The sequence below is a fragment of the Macaca nemestrina genome, chromosome X (genome assembly GCF_043159975.1).
Source record: "Macaca nemestrina isolate mMacNem1 chromosome X, mMacNem.hap1, whole genome shotgun sequence".
In the NCBI taxonomy this organism is placed as follows: Eukaryota; Metazoa; Chordata; class Mammalia; order Primates; family Cercopithecidae; genus Macaca; species Macaca nemestrina.
The window spans coordinates 69,367,324-69,389,333 of record NC_092145.1 but is presented as its reverse complement, the minus strand read 5'-3'; the positions used below and the strand labels follow the sequence as shown (position 1 = coordinate 69,389,333).

The window sequence follows — 22,010 nt, the reverse complement described above, 5'->3', positions numbered from 1 at the left end:
TATGTAAAATAAGTATATATGATAAAAATAGTGAAAGTCATATTAGTCATATGAAGGGGAAATGGAAGTTGATTATTACAAAGTTGTTATGCTACATGTGATGGGATCTAATATTATTGGAAAATAAGCAGTGATCACTTAAAGAAGAATATTATAAACCCTACAGCAATCAAAAGAAAGAAGTATACCTAATAAGCTAATAAAATAGATTAAACGAAACATGAAGAAATAATCCAAAAGAAGAGAGGAAAAGAGAAAGAACGAAAATGTGAGGTAAATAGAAAACAAATAGCAAGAAAGTAAATTTAAATCTCTCCATATAGATATGTATGGCCTAAACACTCCAATTAAAAAGCAAAGATTGTTAAATTAGATAAAAACTCAAGACCCAACTACATGTGCTATTTACAAAAACCATACAATCCTTAACACTTTACCAACAAGCAAACTAATAGATTAGTGTAAAAGGATGGAAACATATGTACCATGCAATTTCTAATCAAAAGAAAGTTGGAGTGGTTATATAAATATCAGATGAAGTAGCCTTCAGAACAAGAAGCATTAGTGCAGATAAAGGGTGATTTTATAATGATAAAGGTGTCAATTCATCAACAAGATGTAGCAATCCTAAATGTTCATTCATCAATAAAACATAACAATCCTAAATGTTTATGTACCTCCCAGCAGAAATTCAAAATACATGAAGCAAATACTGATAGAACTGAAAGGAGAAATAAGCAAATCCACAATTAGAGTTGGAGATTTTGGCATGCCTTTCAAGATAATTGATATAAGTAGAAAGAAAATTAGTAAATATATAGATGAAATCCCCAAATATGTGGAAACCAAAAAATACAAATCTGAAAAACCGGTAGATCCAAGTACAAATTAAAAGGAAAGTTAGAAAATATTTTGAACTGAATGCAAATGAAAATATAACTTATCAAAATTGTGGGATGCAGCTAAAATAGTGCTTAAGTAGAAATTTATAGCATTCAAAGTTTATATTACAAAAGAAGAATGGTCTAAAATCAATGACCTATGTTTCCAGGTTTTGAAACTGGAAAAGAAACAGAAAAGTAAGTGGAAAATAACATAAGAAAAAACAAAGATAGGAGAAGAAATCAGTGAAATAGGAAAGAGAGAAACAGTATAGGAAAATCAATTAAATTGAAAGCTGATTCTTCAAGAATATCAACTTAAATTAACACAACTCTAGTCAGACTGGTTAGCAAAGAAAAAGAACATACAGTTTACCAATATCAAGAAAGAAGGGATATCCCTATGGGTCCTACAGTCTTTGAAAGAATAATAAAGAAATATTATGGCAATTTTATGCCAAAACTTGGCAATTTAGATGAAATGCACAAATTCCTCGAGAGCTACAAACTAAAAAAGCTAACTAAAGAAGAAATAGATAATCTGAATAAGTATGGGTCAATTTTTAAAATTGAATTTGCAATTAGATGCTTTCACACAAAGTCAACTCCAGTCCAGGATGACTTTACTAGTTATCTCTACCAAAAAATTAACAAATAAATGATATCAATCTTACATAAACTCTTCCAAAATATAAAATAGTAGGGCATACTTCTCAACTCATTGTATGAGGTCAGCATTACTCTGGTGACAAAGCAGTCAGAGGCATCATGAGAAAAGAAATGTACAGGCTAATATCACTAGTGAATACAGGTGTCAGATCCTTAACAAAATTTGAGCAAATTGGATCTAGCAATTTATAAAAAGGATACTACATTAATCTAGCACAATTTATCCCAGTAACAAAAGGTTGGTTTAATATTCAAAAATCAGCAATTCATCATTTTAACAGATCAAACAATAAAAACTTACGTTTGCGTTTGGGATTTTGAGAATAGAGGAGTAAGGAGTTTGACAGACCCTCCCTACAATAAAACAATTATTTGATGATTTCACTGGTTAAAATAAACTGCATATTTAAAAAAATTAATCATTTTAAGTCTCTGGAACTCATTTAAGGGAGGACAGCAAATAGAAAAATATTCAAGAAAATCTACTAAACCTTGTTAAGAACATTGAAAGACTATGATATTTGAGCCATGACCTGCTTCGTCCAACTACCTCCTATCCCTAAGCTCCTGTTTCGGGCAAGAGTGGTTGAGAAGTCGTACTCTCTTCTTCTACCCTGTCCCCCACTTTTAGAATGGAAACTCTATAGCAGACATGGCAGGCTGAAAATATTGGGTTCCAGATCAACTCTATCCAACATACTCCTTGGTCAGAGATTCCACAATGACAGAAGCAAGCCAAGGAGACCACAGGCTGCCACCTCCCCTCAATGTCCACTGACAGAACAGATTGTCACTGGAAAAAGTGGGTACCTGCTCCAGTTCTGGTGCAGTAGCACAGGGATTCTTCCCAGGTTGAAAGGCAATGATATGGTTTGACTGTCTCCCCACCAAGATCTCAACTTGAATTGTATCTACCAGAATTCTCACGTGTTGTTGGAGAGATCCAGGGGAGGTAATCGAATCATGGGGACTGGTCTTTCCTGTGCTATTCTCTTGATAGTGAGTAAGTCTCATGAGATCTTATGGGTTTATCAGGGGTTTCTGTTTTTGCATCTTTCTCATTTTCTCTTGCCACTGCCATGTAGGAAATGCCTTTCACATCCCGCCATAATTCTCAGGCCTCTCCAGCCATGTGGAACTGTTAAGTTCAATTAAACCTCTTTTTGTTCTCAGTTTCAGGTATATGTTTATCAGCAGCATGAAAACGAACTAATACAGGCTGTCTATAAGTACAAATGCTATGCAGCTCTGTGTGATGGGACTGACTTCATTTGAAACAGATAATGTAAAAATCCACATCTAAGAACATTGTTGAAAATACCGATGGACTTTGTGGAGAGCAATTAAGAAGAGGCTGGAGGCTCTAGAATACAAGCAAAATGGCAGAGCAGCCTGAAGATAAATAGGAAAAGAGATGGCTAAAAAGAGTCCTCCTGGGATCACAGTCATTTATGGGAGTCAAGAAAGCTACGCACATATGCTAGGCCACAACCACTCAGGCGCATGCAGAGCAGAAATTGGGGGAAGAAATGAAAGCATGTCACAAGGTGGACATACCATCAACACAGGTCACATGACTCACTGGCGCAAGGGGCTTAAATGTAACCTCTAACAAATTGTTGAACAAAAAGTTGCTCTGGTCCAGGGGCAATTCCTAGGAAGCCAAGCTACAAATAAAATCAGGTTCATACATGGCAGTCGGGCCAACCATGTGCATGCCCAAGGCTGCACGCTCTCATGTGCAATCAAGGAGGGAGCTTCCAATACACTAGTCTCTGGCTGAATGTGGGTCAAAAAAATGCAAATGTCCTGAACTGTGATGGCAGCTCCCAAGCCACACATATATCCAATAGTGTAAAAATATAACTGAGTAAGGTGTCATAAGCACAACTTTTTACCACTAGGTGGCTTATGCAAGCTTTGGGGCATCCTCTGGGTAGTTCAGTCAGAAGGGAAAAAGCAAAAAAACCAAAACAAACACACACACACACACACACACACACACAAAATAAAATAAAAAAATAAAACAAGAGAAAAAAATCTGAACAGGGACACTAGAAGATAAACAATTTGGAGAAAACAAAAGACTTTGAAGAATTAGTTTAGGGAAAGTACTAAGTACATAATCATGCAAACAACCCCTAGCAAGAGGTGGGGGTGTGGGAACAGGGATCAGTATCCAGAGTTGCTACAGCATATTCTTCAAAATGTCTAATTTTCAAAATAAAATTATAAAACATGCGAATAAAGAAGAAATACTGACACATAAAAGGAGGGAAGAAAGCAGGCAATAGAAAATTTTTGTATTTTGTTTATTTTTCAACTTATATTTCAGAAAACGGAGTACAAGTGCAAGTCTGTTACAAAAGTTTACATGATGCTGAGGTTTGTGGTATGAATGACCCTGTCACCCAAGTATTGAACATGGTACCCATAGTTTTTCAGCCCTTGCCTGCTGCCATCTCTCCACCCTCCAGTAGTCCCCAGTGTCTACTGTTCCAATCTTTATGCCCATGAGTATCCCATGTTTAGCTCCCACATTTAAGTGAGAACATGCACTACCTGGTTTTCTGCTTCTGTTAGTTTTATATAGGATAATGGCCTCCAGGTGCATTCATTTTACTTCAAAATACGTGATTTTTTTTATGGCTGCACAGTATTACATGGTGTATATATACCACATTATCTTCTTCCAGTCCAACATTGATGGGCACCTGGGTTGATTCCATGTTTTTGCTATTTTGAAATAACACTGCAATGAACATGCAGGTGCATGTGTCTTTGGGTAGAATGATTTTTTTTTACTTTGGGTATATACCCAGAAATGAGAATGCTGGGTCAAATGGTAAACTCGTAGTTCTTTGAGGAATCTCCAAACCGCTTTCCACAGTGGCTGAACTAATTTACATTCCTACCAACAGTGCATAAGCATTCCCTTTGATCTGCACCCTCATCAGCACCTGTTGTTTATCGACTTTTTAATAATGGCCATTCTAACTGGTGTGAAATGTTATCACATTGTGGTTTTACTTTTATTTCTCTGATCATTAGTGATGATAAGCATTTTATTCATGTTTGGTGGTTTCTTGTATGTCTTCATTTGAGAAGTGTATGTTCATATCCATTGCCCCTTTTTAATGATTTTTTTTTTTGCTTGTTGATTTAAGTTCCTTACAGATTCTGCATATTAGAACTTTGTCAGATACAGAGTTAGTGCATATTTTCTCCCATTTTGTAGGTTGTCTGTTTACTCCCTTGATATTTTCTCTTGCTCAGCAGAAGTTCTTTAGTTTAATTAGATACCGTTTGTCAATTTTCGCTTTTGTTGTCGTTGCTTTTGACATCTTCGTCATTACATCTTTGTCTGTGCCTGTGTCCTGAATGGTAATGCCTAGATTGTCTTCCAGGAATTTTATAGTTTTGGAGTTTACATTTAAGTCTTTAGTTCATCTTGAGTTAATTTTTGCATATAGTGTAAGGAGGGGTCCAGTTTCAATCTTCTGCATATGGATAGCCAGTTATCCTGGCACCATTTATTGAATAGGGAATTCTTTCCCCATTACTTGTTTTTGAAACCTTGGTCAAAGATCAGATAGTTATAGGTGTGTGGCCTTATTTCTGGGTTCTCTATTCTGTTCCATTGGTCTATGTGTCTGTTCTTGTACCAGTACCATGCTGTTTTGGTTAGTGTAGCCCTGTAGTATAAATTAAAGTTGAGTAGTGTGATGCCCCCAAGCTTTGTTCTTTTTGTTTTGGATTGCCTTGGCTGTATGGGCTCTTTTTTGGTTCCATATGAATTTTAAAAGTTTTTTTTGTAGTTCTGTGAAGAATGTCAAAGATAGTTAAGTGGAAATAGTATTGAATCTATAAATTGCTTTGGGCAGTATGGTCATTTTAACAATATTGATTCTTCCTATCCATAAGCATGGAATCATTTTCCATTTCTTTGCGGCATCTCTGATGTTTTTTTTTTTTTTTTTTTGAGCAGTGTTTTGTAGTTCTACTTGTAGAGATCTTTCACCTCCCTAGTTAGCTGTATTCCTTTTTGTGACAATTGTGAATAGGAGGTCGTTTCTGATTTGGCTCTCTGCTTGATATTTGTTGGTGGATAGGAATGCTAGTGACTTTTTCACATTGATTTTGTATCCTGAGACTTTGCTGAAGTTGTTTATCAGCTTAAGAAACTTTTGGACTGAGACTGTGGAGTTTTCTAGATATAGGATCATGTCATCTGCAAACACGGATAGTTTGACTTCCTCTCTTCCTATTTGGATGCCTTTATTTCTTTCTCTTGCCTGATTGCCCTGTTCAGTACTTGAATGTTCAACATTCAATACTATGTTCAGTAGGAGTGGTGAGAGAGGGCATCCTTTTCTTGTGCTGGTTTTCAGTGGGAATGCTTCCAGCTTTTGCCCATTCAGTATGATGTTGGCCGTGGCTTTTTCACACATGGCTCGTATTATTTTGAGGTATGTTCCTTCCATACCTAGTTTATTGAGAAATTTTAACATAAATGGATGTTGAATTTTATAGAAAGCCTTTTCTGCATCTATTGAGATAATCATGTGTTTTTTGTCTTTAGTTGTGTTTATGTGATAAATCAGTTATTAATTTGTATATGTCTAACCAACCTTGTGTTCCAGGGATGAAGCCTACTTGATTATGGTGGGTAAGCTTTTTGATGAACTGCTGGATTTTGTTTGCCAGTATTTGTTGAGGATTTTTGCACTGATGTTCATCAAGGGTATTGACCTGAAATTTTCATTTTGTTTTTGTATCTCTGCCAGGTTTTGATATCAGGGTGATGCTGGCCTCATATAACGAGCTAGGGAGGAGTCCTTCTTCCTCTGTCTTATAGAATAGTTTCAGCAGGAATGGTCCCAGCTCTTCTTTGTATCTTTGGTAGAATTCAGCTGTGAATCCGCCTAGTCCTGGCCTTTTTGTTGTTGTTGTTTGGCACGCTATTTATTACTGCCTCAATTTCAAAACTCATTATTGGTCTGTTAGAGGATTAAATCTCTTCCTGGTTCACTCTTGGGAGGGTGTATGTGTCCAGGAGTTAATCCTGGACACAGCAAAAGAAACGATCAACAGAGTAAACAGACAACCTACAGAATGGGCAAAAATTTTTTGCAAACTATGCATCTGAAAAAGGTCTAATATCCAGCTTCTGTAAGGAACTTAAACAAATTTACAAGAAAAAAACAAACAACCCCTTAAAAAAAAGTGGGCAAAGGACATGAACAGACACTTTTCAAAAGAAGATGTATATGTGACCAACAAGCATATTATAAAAAGCTTAACATCACTGATCATTAGAGAAATGCAAATCAAAACCACAATGAGATACCATCTCACACCAGTCAGATTGACTATTATTTAAAAAGTCAAAAATGACAGATGCTGGTGAGGTTGTGGAGTAACATGAACACTTATACACTGTTGGAGGTGTGTAAATTAGTTCAGCCATTAAGAAAGTGTAGCAACTCCTTAAAGACCTAAAGACAGAGATACCATTCAACCCAGCAATCTCATTACTGGGTGTATACCTAAAGCAAAATAAATCATTCAATTGTAAAGATGTATACATGTGTATGTTCATTGCAGCACTATTCACTATAGCAAAGACATGGAGTCAACCTAATGCCCATCAATGATAGGCTGGATAAAGAAAATATGGTACATTTACACCATGGAATACTACGCACACATAAAAAAGAACAAGATCATATCATTTTCAGGGACATGGATGGAGCTGGAGGCCATTATTCTTAGCAAACTAACACAGGACCAGAAAACCAAATATTGCATGTTCTCACTTATAAGTGGGAGCTAAATGATGAGAACACATGGACATGTAGAGAGGAGCAACACACACTTGGCCTTTCAGAAGGTGGAAGGTGGGAGGAGCGAGAGGATCAGGAAGAATAACTAATGGATACTAAGCTTAATACATGGGTGACAAAATAATCTGTACAACAAACCTCTGTGACTCAAGTTTACCTGTGTAACAAATCTTCACTTGTACCACTGAACATAAAATAAAAGTTAAAGAAGAAAAAAACAGGCATGGTGGCTCATGCCTGTAATCCCAGCACTTTGAGAGGCCAAGGGGCAGACTGGCCAACATGGTGAAACCCTGTCTGTACTAAAAATACAAAAATTAGCAAGGAGTGGTGGTGCATGCCTGTAATCCCAGATACTCTGGAGGCTGATGCAGGAGAATCACTTGAATCTGGGAATCAATGGTTGCAGTGAGCTGGAATCATGCCACTGCACTCCAGGCTGGGTGACAGAGCAAGACTCCATCAAAAAAAAATGAAGAAGAGGAAGAGGAAGAGGAAGAGGAAGAGGAAGAAGAAGAAGAAGAAGAAGAAGAAGAAGAAGAAGAAGAAGAAGAAGAAGAAGAAGAAGAAGAAGAAGAAGAGAAGAAGAAGAAGAATTATTAAAAAGAATTAAAGAAAATACTGGCCAGGTGCGGTGGCTCAAGCCTGTAATCCTAGCACTTTGGGAGGCCGAGACGGGCGAATCACATGGTCAGGAGATCGAGACCATCCTGGCTAACACGGTGAAACCCCGTCTCTACTAAAAAAACACAAAAAACCAGCCGGGCGCGGTGGCGGGTGCCTGTAGTCCCAGCTACTCGGGAGGCTGAAGCAGGAGAATGGCATAAACCCAGGAGGCGGAGCTTGCAGTGAGCTGAGATCTGGCCACTGCACTCCAGCCTGGGCGACAGAGCCAGACTGCATCTCAAAAAAAAAAAAAAGAAAAAGAAAAAAAAAGAAAATACTACTGAATTTTTACATTAGTTTTGTGTTCTGAAACTTTACTGAAGACATTTACTAGGTCTAGGAGACTTTTGGTGGAGTCTTTAGTCTTTTCTAAGTATAGAATCCTATTAGCAAGGAGAGAGAGTTTGACTTCTTTTCTTAATTGGATGCCTTTTATTTCTTGCTCTTGTCTGATTGCTCTGGCTAGGACTTCCCATACTACGTTGAATGGGAGGGTTAGAGAGAACATCTTTGTCTTGTTCCCGTTCTGAAGAAGAATGTTTCTCTCATGCTGTCAGCGGGGTGTTGCAGTCTCCCATTGTTATTTTGTGGTTGCCTAAGTCTTTTCATGGGTCCAAAAGAACTTCTTTTACAAATCTGTTTGTATGCAGATGTTATGTTCCAATGTTGGATGCATACATATTTAGGACAGTTAAGTCTTCTTGTTGAATTGAACCCATTATCATTATGTAATGCCCTTCTTTGTCTTTCTTGATTGTTGTGGGTTTAAACTCGTTTTATATGATATGAGAATAGTAATTTTGATTAGCTTTTGTGTGTTCAGTATGCTACTGACTGTGGGTTTCTCATAGATGGCTATTATTATTTTGAGGTATGTTTCTTTGACGCCTAGTTTCTTGAGGGTTTTTATCATGAAGGGATGTTGGACTTTATTGATAGCTATTTCTGCATCACTTAAGATAATCACATGCTCTTTTGTTTTCAATTTTGCTTATGTGGTGAATCACATTTATTGATTTGCATATGTTGAACCAACCTTGAATCCCAAGAATAAAGCCTACTTGAATGTGGTGAATTAACTGTTTGTTGTACTGCTGGATTGGGCTTGCAAGTATTTTGTTGGTGATTTTTGTGTTCATGTTTGTCATGGTTATTGGCATGAAATTTTCTTTTTTCATTGTGTCTATGCCAGATTTTGGTATCAGGATAATACTGGCTTCATAGAATGAGTTAAGGAGGACTCCTTCCTCCTCTATTTTTGGAATAGTTAATGGTAGGATTGATAACAATGCTTCCTTGTATGTCTGGTAGTATCTACCTGTGAATCCTCCTGGTTCAGGGCTTTTTCTGTTGTTGTTTTGTAAGGATTTTTAAATTACTAATTCAATTTTAGAATTCATTATTTTTCAGTTCAAGTTTTCACTTTCTTCCTGGTTCAATCTTGGAAGGGTATATGTTTGCATGAATTGATCCATTTCCTCTAGATTTTCCAATTTGTGTTATAGAGGTTTTCATCATAGTCTGAGGACCTTTTGTATTTCTGTAGGATTGGTTGTAAAGCCATCTTTTTTATTTCTGATTGTGCTTAGTGGAAACTTATCTTTTTCTTTGTTAATCTAGCTAAGTGTTCAATTGGTCTTTTTTATTCTTTCAAAGTACCAACTTTTGGTTTCATTGATCTTTGGTATGAATTTTGCATCTCAATTTCATTTAGTTCTTTTCTAATTTTAGTTATTTTCATCTGCTATCTTTGGATTTGGTTTGTTCTTATTTTTCTAGTTCTGTTAAGTGTAATATTAAATTGTTAACTTGAGAACTTTCTAACTTTTGTTGTAGGTGTTAAGTGATGTAAACTTCCTCTTAACACTGCTTTGGATGCATCCCAATTATTTTGATATGTTATTTCTCTATTTTCATTAATTTCAATGAAATTATTTTTTATTTCTTTCTTGATTTTGTTGTTCACCCAAAAGTCATTTGGGAGCAAGTTGTTTAATTTCCATGTAATTGCACAGTTTTGAGATATCTTCTCGGTATTGATTTCTATTTTTATTGCACTGTGGTCTGAGCATATGCTTGGTATAATTTTGATTTTTAAAAATTTATTGAGGTTTACTTTATGGTCAAGCATATGCTCAATATTAGAATATGTTTGGGTGGATTATTCTGTAGGTGTCTATTAGGTCCAGTTGGTTGAGTGTCAAATTTAAGCCCCAAATTCCTTTGTCAGTTTCCTGCCTTAATGATCTCTCTCATGCTGTCAGTGGGGTGTTGCAGTCTCCCATTGTTATTTTGTGGTTGCCTAAGTTTTTTCATAGGTCCAAAAGAACTTCTTTTACAAATCTGTTTGTATGCAGATGTTATGCTCCAATATTGGATGCATACATATTTAGGACAGTTAAGTCTTCTTGTTGAATTGAACCCATTATCATTATGTAATGCCCTTCTTTGTCTTTCTTGATTGTTGTGAGTTTAAACTCATTTTATATGATATAAGAATAATAACCCCTGCTCTTTTTTGTTTTCCATTTGCATGATAGATCTTTCTCTATCCCTTTACTTTGAGTCTGTGAGTGTCACTGCCTGGGAGATGGGTCTCTTGAAGACAGCAGACAGTTGGGTCTTGTCTTTTTATTGAACTTGCTACTCTATGGCTTTTAAGTGGGGCATTTTGACTTTTTTACATTCCAGGTTAGTATTGATATGTAAGATTTTGAACATGTCATCTTGTTGTTAGCTGTTTGTTGTGTAGCTTTGGTTGTGTAGTTGCTTCATAGTGTCTGTGGGAGGGATATGTGCTTAAGTGTGTTTTCATGGTAGAAGATATAATTCTTTCATTTCCATGTTTATCATTTCCCTAAGAACCTCTTGTATAGCTGGTTTAGTGATAATAAATTCCCTTAGTGTTTGCTTATTTTGGAAGTTTATTTCTCCTTCGCTTATGAAGCATAGTTTGGTGGGATATGAAATTCTTGGTTGGAATTTCTTTTCTTTAAGATTGCTGAATATAGAACCACAATCTCTTCGGGCTTGTAAGTTTTCTGATGAGAGGTCTTCTTCTAGCCTGATGGAGTTTCCTTTGTAAATGACTAGGGCCTTCTCTCCTGTAGCCTTTAATAATTTTTTCTTTCACACTGACCTTCATGAATCTGATGACTATGTGTCTTGGGGATGTTTGTCTTGTATAATATCTCACAGAGGTTCTCTGTATTTCTTGAATTTGCATGTCAACCTCTCTAATGAGATTGAGGAAAGTTTCATGGACCATATCCTCAAATATGTTTTCCAAGTTATTTCTTCTCTCTCCTGTCAGGAATATCAATTAGTTTTAGGTTAGTCTCGTTACATAATCCCATATTTGTCAGAGGTTTTGTCATAATTTAAATGTTTTTTTCTTTATTTTTGTCTAAGTTGATTATAAGATTCTGTCTTCAAGCTCCAAGATTCTTTCCTTGGCTTGGTCTATTCTGTTGTTAATGCTTCAAAATATATCAGGTAATTTTTGTAGTAATTTTTTTCAATTCCAGAAATTTCATTTGGTTCTTTCTTAAAGTGGCTATTTTGTCTTCTTTCAACTTTTGGAGATTTTCACTGTATATCCTGGATTGGGTTTCACCTGTTACCTGAATCTTGATCAGTTTCTTTGTCATCCAGATTCTGAACTTTATGGCTTTAAGTCATTTCAATCTGGTTAAGAACCACTGCAGAGAAGTTGCCTTGTTTGAAGATAAAGGGAAACTCTGACTTTTTTAATTGCCAGAGTTCTAGCACTGATTCTTTCTCATCTGAGCAGGCACGTGCTCCTTTGTGTTTTGGATTTGCTGTAATTTCTATGAGGCTTTTTGTTTTGATATTCTTTATTTCCCTTTACGGTTTAACTGTGGTGCAAGTTGAGTATAGTTAATTAGCTTTGTTTCTAGGTGCTTCCAGGGTGCCAAGGCTCTGTATGGGATCTTTATTTGTGGCTAGATTCTTACCTTGGGTTTCACAGGCAATGTGTATTGGCAGAATACTTTTGGTGTTGTAATTTGGGCAGTAATGCAGTAGATGGCAGTTAAGAGTAATGGTTGGCAGAGAGTCTTACTCTGCTCTGTGGCTTTTTTATATTTCTGCACATTTGCAATGGTACTCTGTGGGGACCGGGGGAGAGAGATGACCCCCTAGCCAGGTCCATTCCCAGGCCTCAGGGTAGCCCCCCTTGATCACTGGCACTGCATCCACATTTCATTTGTTAGATGTTCTTGGCCATGGGGCTCTCTCAGGCAGAGACTGTGTCTAGCAGACAGGCCTCACTCTTCCTGGACAGGCCCTGCAGACGGATGTGTGCCCTGCTTCTGCACTGGCCTATGAACTCACACCTCACACTCAGTGTATTGAGATTGGGGGTTCCTCCCCAGGTTGAGTTCTGGCAAAAATCTCAACTCAGAACTCCTGAGCTGTGTGCTACAACCTTGGGGCATTGGAACCATGCCTGTGGCTTTGTCCTCTGCCTCCTTGGGATCAGGCGCCTGTTGTGCTGGAAGAGCTGAAGTGTTCCCAGGCTGTGGGGAAAGCACTCCAGCAGGGCCACTGGCAAGACAGTCAGACCAAGCAGTGGAGGCTGTGCTGCGTGAACACACTTGCAGAATCAGCCAGGCAAAAACTTTGGAGGGATTGTGGACAGAAAGACATGCAGAACAGATGTGTCCAGACAACCCTGGGGGAATGGGCACCTATGGCCACATTTTGTTGTAGCTGCTCCACATGTAAAACCCCCTGGGGTCCATGCAGGCTAGAGCTCTGTCTTTGTCTATTCTTTGGGCAGATCCTCCTGACAATTGAAATGACTGCAAGAGTCATGGGATCTCTTGTAGCTAGGATGCCAGAGGTCCATGGTGAGAGTGGGTTGCCCTGCTGTCACTTAACTCACCCATTCCTTAGAAGGTGTTTAGGACCAGGAACTAATCCTGGTGCTTGGCACACCAATGCAGTTTTCCCAGCTTTCTCCCTATTCAGCCTTAGCATCTGTGTTACCTATCAAATCTCAGTGTTTTCTCTCCGTGTTTTCTCTCCAAAGATCTTTTTAAAGTACAAACAGATAGTGGAGAATTTACTGGTTTGTTTATTGGATATTTTGGTCTCTTGTGGTGAGAGAAGTGCTTCCTGGATGTGTATACTTGGCCATCTTGTTCCTCCCTCCAGAAACTACTTTTAAAGAGGACCAGATGGTGTAGTTAGAAGACAAAGACTTCAAAGAAGCTATAATAAATATGTTTTTAGGGCTGGGCTTAGTGGCTCATGCCTGTAACCCCAACACTTTGCGAGGCCATCATAGGATGACTGCTTGAGACCGGGAATTTGAGGCCAGCCTGGGCAACATAGTGAGAATACAAAGAACTGAAAAAAACCGTGCTTAAGGAAGTAATGGAAGACGATGTCAGTGAAAATGTATAACAACCTCCAGAAATGCTCTATGCCATAAAAGAAAAAGGAAATCTGGCCAATAAAAATCAAAACTAACTTTATCAGAACTCTCAAAATTAATAAAGTTTTACAGTCTCCAGAGAGCATTTATTTAGGAAAAAACAGTTAAATCTTGGTTAAATAAACAAGCTTTGTGACATCTGAAATTGTCCTATTCTCATCTCTGTCTCTCCAACTATGCAATAGAATTTTAAAACAATCTTGGTAAAACCCAGAAGCCTGGCAGCCACTACAAGACAAAACAAGGTTAGAGCTCCTTCAAAGCCACATTGTCATTATTATAATTGTCGTCGTTTGATTTGTCTGTTGATTCTGTGGAAAACTCCACTTGCAAGGATGTCTTTTAAAACTTGACTTGTAGCTCAACCAATTTGAAAATTCTTTTTCCTGGGAACATTTGTCAAAAATAATGTGCGGAAATTGTTGAATATCACAACTACCTGAGGTGGCTATAATAGTTCAGGCAGACAAGAAATTGACCAAAAATGATAAAAGGAAAAACTGAGGAATAAATTGTCCATAGTGGGCTTTGAAAAGTTGTTATATGTTCCCGGGAATCTAGAAAGCCACAAGCACGTGTAGGGCTTTGTACATGCCCAAGGTTGTACGCATGTGAAGGAAAGGCCTGAGAAAACCCTGAGCCCTCACTACTGGCTAATTTTAAAACTCTGTGTAAGCAGGAAATGGGGGCTAAAGACGAGCTATAAATTGCCTACCAGAACATTGAAGAGGTGTCCAAACACAGACAAAGAGACTTTCAGTGAAAACTAGGAGACTTACTAGTTTCATGTTTGTAACGAAACCTCTGTTTAAATGTTAACTGACCACTAAGATAAATGAGCAGAGACTTCAGTGACCACATACGAAAAGAATACAGACTTTACAGAATTAAATCAGAAAAGCCACTAAGCAAAAGATAATAACATCAATAGTAAACAATATCATCAACGAACACCTTGGCAGGAGGGAGTGTCTAATTTCCAGAGTTACCACATTATATTATTTTCAACAAATAATATTTTATTTGTTGAAAATAAATAAATTTTCAGTAAAAAATTATAAGACATACAAAGAAACAAGAAAATATTGCCTATCATGGAAAAAATAACTTGAAACAGTCCATTAAGAAGCCAGATGTTGCATTTACATAGTCTTTAAATTGGCTATTTTAAGTATGTTCAAAGAACTAAAGAAACCATGCCTAAAGAACTAAAGGAAAGGATTAGAGTTGTGCCTTACGGAATAAAGAACATTATAGAAAATTAATTTTAAGAGAAACTACAGTAATTCTGAGGTAAAAAAGATAACTAGATTTAAAAATTTCTCAGCAGCTGATGTGAACAAATGGAAGAAAGAATCAACAAATTGTGAAGAAGGTTCATTGAGTTTATCTAGTCTGAGGAACAGAAAGAAAAAAGAATGAAGAAAAATAAACAGGGCCTCAGATAACTGTGAGTTTCCTCCCTCTCCACAAGGAGAGGGAGGAAAGTGGCAGGAATAATAGCTGAAGAAATGTCTGAAAACTTCCCAAATTTGATTAAAAATATCAACCTGCACATCAAAGAAGCTCAACAAATGCCAAATAGTGGAAAAGAAAAAAAAAAAAAGAGAGAGATCCAAACCTTGACACATAATAATCAAATTGTCAAGGGCCATAGAAAAAAATAATCTTGAAAGCTGTAAAAAAGAAACATGTCAGAGGGATCCTCAATTAAAAATTATCAACTGATTTCTCATCAGAAATTATAGAGGCCAGAAGGCAATGGGATGACATATTCAAAGTAACAACAACAACAACAAAAAACACTGTCACCTGAGAATTATTTTATCCAGCAAAACTATTCTTCAAAAATGAAGGAAAAGCAATATTTTCCCATACAAGCAAAAACTCAAAGAATTTGTCACTACAAAACCTGTTCTACAAGAAATACCTAAGGAAGTCCTACAAGAAATACTAAAGGAGTCCTTCAGGCTGGAATTTAAGGACTCTATACAGCATCCCAAATCCCTATGAAGAAATAAAGATCACCAGTAAAGGTAACTATACAGGTAAATATTAATTAAATGTCTGGAGTAAACCTAAGGGGAAAAACTCGGAAAATGCAGTAAAAGTAACTAAAAGTAATAAAATGTTACTGTAGAAAATATTTTACACAGAAGAAGACAGGAATGGAGGAACAGAAGAACAAAAAACATGTAAGACATAGAAACAAATAGCAAAATAGCTAATGTAAATCCTAACTTATAAATTACATTAAATGTAAGTGCATGAAATATTCCAACTAAAAGCAGAGATTGGCAGAATGTATAAAAAGATACAACTATGTGTGGTTTACAAGAGTCACAATTTAGATTCAAATACACAAATATGTAAAAAAGGAAAGGACAGAAAAAGATATTTCATACAATTAGTAACCAGAAGAGAGTTTGTATTAATACAAGACAAAATACATATGAGTATAAAACCTTATGACCTTAGGTTTGTCAATAGTTTCTTTTATATAATACCAATAGTTTTTTTATATAATACAAGCAAGAAAAAATATAGATGAATTAGATTTTTTTCTATATTAAATACTTACGCTGCATATTATACTCTCAAGATAATGAAAAGACAACCCATGGAATTGATGAAAACATTTGCAAATCTTGTCCCTGATAAGGGACTTGTATGAGAACATGTGAAAATCTCTTGCAATTCAACTATAAAAAGACAACCCACTTAGATGGGAAAAAAAATTTGAATGGACATTTCTTCAAATAAGATGTATAAATGGCCAATAAGCACATAAAAACTGCTAAACAATATTAGTTATTAGGGAAATACAAATCAAAACTCCAAATGGATACCACTTTCCACCACCTAGGATGGCCATAATCCAAGAGATGAACAATAACAAATGGCAGTGAGGACGGGGAGAAAGTGGAACCCTCATACACTACTAGAAATGTATGATGGTGCTTTTGCTTTGGAAAACAGTATGGCAATTCCTTAAGCCTAGAGTTACCATGTGACGTATCAATTCCACTCCTACGTGTATCCTCAAAAGAAATGAATACATGTACCTTACACACTTGTACACAGATGTTAGCAGCATTATTCACAATAGCCAAAAATTGAAAACAACCCAAATGTCCAGTTGATTAATCAATAAATAAAATGTATATCCATACAATTGGATATTATTTAGCAAAAAAAAGGAATGAAGTCTTGACTCATGCTAAATCATGGTTGCATTCTGCAAAGATTATGCAAAATGAAAAATCCAGACACAAAAGACTACATATTGTATTATTTCATTTATATGAAATATCCAAAATAGACTTCTGCTGAAGGTATTCATAATTACTTTATATTTGGTTTTGCTAAAAGGCTGCAATGTAATTTGTGGTCATATTGCTACCATGAGGGTAGACCTTACCTGAGGAAGATATCTACACAGGAAAGAGCAGAGCCAAGATATAAAGACAGACAGATTTAGGCCGAGCGCGGTGGCTCACGCCTGTAATTCCAGCACTTTGGAAGGTCGAGGCGGGCGGATCATTTGAGGTCAGGAAATGGAGACCATCCTGGCTAACACGGTGAAACCCCGTTTCTACTAAAAAATACAAAAAAAAAAAAAATTAGCCCGTCGTGATGGCGGGCCCCTTTAGTCCCAGCTACTGGCTGAGGCAGGAAAACAAACGGCGTGAACCCGGGAGGCGGAGCTTGCAGTGAGCAGAGTTCGCATCACTGCACTCCAGCCTCCAGCCTGGGCGACAGAGCAAGACTCGTCTCAAACAAAAAAAAAAAAAAAAGAAGAAGAAGAAAAGAGAAGAAAAAAGAAGAAAAGAAAAGGAAGAAAAGAAAGATGTATAAGGGCATATTTTGAACACACAAATCGGTCTGGATATCAAGTAATCCCAGTTAAGTTACTTTAAAAAGTCCCAGTTTATGTTGGGTCTTTTGTTACATGAAACAGAGAGAGTCCTAACTAATGCGGTTGGTTAAAAAAACAATTATTTGTTTTTCACTTCCAGGGTAATTAATATATTGTAAATTCAGGAAAGATGTGCTTCAGGATTTTTTTTGACTGAAATAGTGATGTCTTTTTGTGAATATTCATTCTTCAGTAGACTAATTGGCCAGCAGAAAACACCAAACTCTGTCTAGCATGTATGTATCAATTAAACATGAAATAACATGAATTATATGATCATAATTTTTATATTCAAATTTCATTTCAAAATACATTACTTTTTAGTGGTAATAGTAGTCCTTCCACCAGTGGAGGGTTGGTTATGAGAGGAATATATTTCTTGCCGCAACTTTGAGAGTTCCTTACAGATAAAAGATAATATAATCATTTGACGGAAAGTGGAAACATGAGATAATAAATACATTTAATCATTTAGAAGGGTTACTAACAATGATTATACTCCCTCCCTTTTACTCCTTTTTAGCCTTGAGGTAATAATGTTCTAATCCCACTTGTTGAATATCACCTAGTGTTGCTTCAGAGTACCTAATAAGTTATATTATATGCCTGTGCAGGAACCTGCAACTGATACAGGATATCTAAATTTGGAAGATAACTTGAGATTGAATGGGCGTGGTTCTCAAGATGAGGATGTGAAAGTTGTTGCTCTGAAAAGCCTGAAAAGTATATCCATAGAAGAAAAGTACTGAAACTTTAATATATAAGCAGATATAGTTTCTAACAAGATATTATCAATGAATGTTACTACCAGCACCATTTGCTCCATAACAGATACAATATTACCTATAATTTTTGATAATTCCTTCAGTACCTATTGAATGCCAGGTCGTGGACTACATGCTACAGATACAAGGAGGAATATAACACATGCTTTAATGAAGCAGCTCATAATGTAGTAAGGAGGTCACAGTCTACTGGGAATTTCACTGCTAATGAAATATAAAATCAATGTCTTAAAAATATTAAATGTACAACAGCATTTATTTTTTGCTTCAATTCTAACTTTCATTTGAATTATTTCTCCTGAAATATGTATATTCTACTTCCTCACTTGCACCTACATTTTATTTCATGAAATAAAGTGACTCCTGGATATGTGTCCTTTTCTAGTCCACGGGAAGTATTTATCCTACAGTACTACAGTACTAAGTTGTATTACTTTTCTCCATCCCCACCCCTTCCTTTTATACCTCTGACTGACGCTTTATAAGGGAATCCTTCTCTTCCAGCAAGCTTGTCAGTTCATGAAGCTTAAATTGGAAGTCACTACAACTTCCATCCCTCTTTGAAACATCTTTATGGTACTGGGTTAATTGGGACTAAGGATTTAAAAAGAAATAAGTATTAGTATAATATTTATATAGAAAATATGTAACTGAGTTCCAGGGAGGTTAAGTGACACAAACTCGCACAGTTAGTTATGAAATGAAAGTAAAACACCAATAGTCATAAACTTTCACAGAATTTCATGAATATGTAATATGAAATGAAATGCCAATTACAAATTTCTCCTTTTTTTAAGATGTCTTTGCTATGTAGGACTAAACATTATCTATGTAACAGTCTTAGGTCACAAGATTTAAAGTAAAGCTAAGAAAACAGGCATTTTAGAGTCCTTGAAATGATAATTCAGGAAATTGCAATACCAATAACTACTATTATATTCTGATTTTCAGTTCACAAAATATTCCTCCTCCATGAATTATCTCAGTTCTCACAGCAGTCCTGTGAAATAAGCATTATTACAATCTTCATTTACAAAACCAGAGAGGTTAAATGACACAGTCAGGCAGTAACATAGCTGCAACTCCAAGACAGATCTTCTGACTACAAATATTGTCCATTTCCCTCTTTACCTCATATGTGTATAGCTTAGGTAGAAGTGCTATTAGTAATGTTGGGATGGAAAAGAAATCAGTGGAGGAAATCTGCTAGAAGTATTGGTAGGTTTTTATAACAAATTATATTTTGTTTCATTTTGATTTTTGGTAAAAATTACACAGTGATGTTTGGAGAGACAAATTTGTGATTATTTTGTTTATGAAAACATTTAACTATATTTTACTACATTTAGGAATCAGTAAAATAAGGGTTAAATTAAGTAAATTCAACCTAGAATTACAAGATAAGGTAATATATACTTAAAAATATCACCTTAATTTTGATGTCAACTATAGGTACATAAAACTTAACGCTGTTTTCCTCCTCATGCTTGACAAAGTCCTTGCTATTTACCATCCCTCGAAATTAAGTGAGAATTTTTACAAATCTAACTGTGGCTCTGTTGAGTAATCTCAAATATTGCTTTTGTCTACACAAGCATGCTTTAGGCAAGATCATAAAGAGTTATCCACTTATCCCAAACAATAAATTAATAAAAACCAAAACACTGAAATGAATGTCTTATTTCACTTTCCTGGAAGAGATTAAACTAAATTAGAAAATAATTTAACAGTTATATTTTAGACACAGTAATGTGTATTTAAAAAAAAAAGGATACATGACATATTTCTAAAACTCTACCTTCGGCTATTTTTTTCTTGTAGCTTTAAACTTGAATCCATCATTATCTTGCTAGAAAGTTTGTGCTGACCTGTGTATTTATGCAGTGTAGGATCAACATACCCTCAGCCTGCAGATCTCTCTGTCTTTCTCCATTCTCAAGTTTTTTACCATCTCCGTGTAATGGTTGCCAATCTCATCCATTTTAGCCTGCAGCATTGGGCCTGTGCAAGTCTCAGAAACCTACAGAAGGCAAAATAACTATCTGTAATTGGATTGTTTTGAAGAAAATATGTGTTACGTTACAAGGATTATTATTATATGAAAACCACATGATTAAGTAAGACATTGAAATAATGAAAGTGATTTTCCGGAACTGCATTATAAAGTTCAAATGTCAGTCATTAAGATCTAACAGTATGTGAGGGAAAACAGTCCATATATTTTCTCAAGATTAATATATATATTTTTATATATAGATTAATATATATATTTTATATATATATTTATATATATATTTTATATATATATATTTACTATTGCCAATGCTAGGATTACAATGATGTAACTAAGGTAATACTGTATATTTAAAAGGAAGTTTTAATACCTGCATTCTAAGGTTTTGATTCTCTTGCTCTAAATTACGTTTACAATATTCCAGTTCTTTTAGTCTGTATTCCATGTCTGATAGTGTATGTCGAAGAGAGAGATTGTTTTCTTCCAGTGCCTGGCATTTTGAACTTGAGTCTTGAAGTCCTTGCTGTAAAGAAGACACAAGTACATAAGATAGATGCATTTTGTTTTTGGTGAGGGAGTGTTCTTTTTATTGATTCATTCAATTGAATCAAGTAAATATTTTCCTATGCCCAGTTTTCTTATACTCTTGGTCTTAGATGGTACTTGTAAGTCAGCCATGTAAGATATTATAGTGGTGCCTCTAGTCTCACTTGCCTATTTTGTGTGACAGGGAATCATGAGTAGATGAATTTATAATGTCTCAATTTAACAATCAGACTCTTGCTACTCTGTGACAATACTACCCTGCTTTCTAGTAGGCACAAAAACAACTATATGCCTGATTATTTATGTGACAACTAGTAACTGAGCAAGAATTTGGGACAGCCATAGGAGTAAATGTCAGGAAGAGGGTAATCCTTAGAGACTACTTACAATTTCCTAGGAATTCTCTCTGCTCAGACATCCAGAGAACTCATCTAGGGTTTTTTCAGTCATTTATTTATTGCACAAACATGTGTTAAGGTCTACAACAGCTTTTTTTCATTGACATGTTAGTAGATTAAATAAATGCATGAACCTAAATTTTTAGTATTTATACAATTCTGGTCACCCAACAAGACAAATAATTGTGTCCCATATGTGCTTTATATCTCAAATAGATAAGATTATCTGTTTTTCTGAGAGGGCTTTCAGCCATTGGAAATACCCGAAGCCACTCAATTCTCATATGAACAAATTTTTCCATCATATTTTCATTCTGTCTTGATTATATCTCATAACTCCAGTGTGCCAGTAATTGTGCATATGAAAAGCTATCAATCTAGATTAACATCAACAAAAACATCAATTTACCTTCTGCTGGTGATTATTTGCTCTCACTGATGCCAAGAGTTCTTCATACTCTTTTATTTGGGTTTCTTTGAATGATAAATCTTTCTCAAGTCTCATCTTGTCATTTTCCAGTGACTAGAAGCATAAATTATTTATTATGATTCAGAATTACAGAAACTTAACAGTCACATAATACAAAGACTTGTTTACCTTGGAAGATTTAAATAAGTACTTGTTTCATTTGTACTTGCTTAATAAAGCAGAATTCTTAAAAGTTAAGAAAATATGGGATAGGAAGTGATTGAAACTTCAAAAACCTTCACTGAAAGAGACATTTTGATGGACTAACTGTACATGAAATGAAGCAAAGCCTTCTGAAATATTTTAATGTTTTCCTTCAATCTACAAAGAGTTCTTGTTAATCCCAGCAAGTG

The 22,010-nt window shown here is 35.8% G+C and overlaps 1 protein-coding gene across 2 annotated transcripts in view; it reads right to left on the bottom strand.

The window, feature by feature from the left end:
• LOC105488016 (POF1B actin binding protein) overlaps positions 1-22,010 on the bottom strand; it is a 111,524-nt gene that overhangs the window by 13,154 nt on the left and 76,360 nt on the right. For both annotated transcript variants that reach the window (XM_011751666.2, XM_011751665.2), the window contains exons 11-15: positions 21,598-21,711; positions 20,615-20,767; positions 20,131-20,250; positions 18,696-18,824; positions 17,763-17,845 (exon numbers count right to left, since the gene is read on the bottom strand). In XM_011751666.2, coding sequence (XP_011749968.2) covers positions 17,763-17,845; positions 18,696-18,824; positions 20,131-20,250; positions 20,615-20,767; positions 21,598-21,711 — 599 coding nt within the window. The remainder of the gene's footprint in view (positions 1-17,762; positions 17,846-18,695; positions 18,825-20,130; positions 20,251-20,614; positions 20,768-21,597; positions 21,712-22,010) is intronic.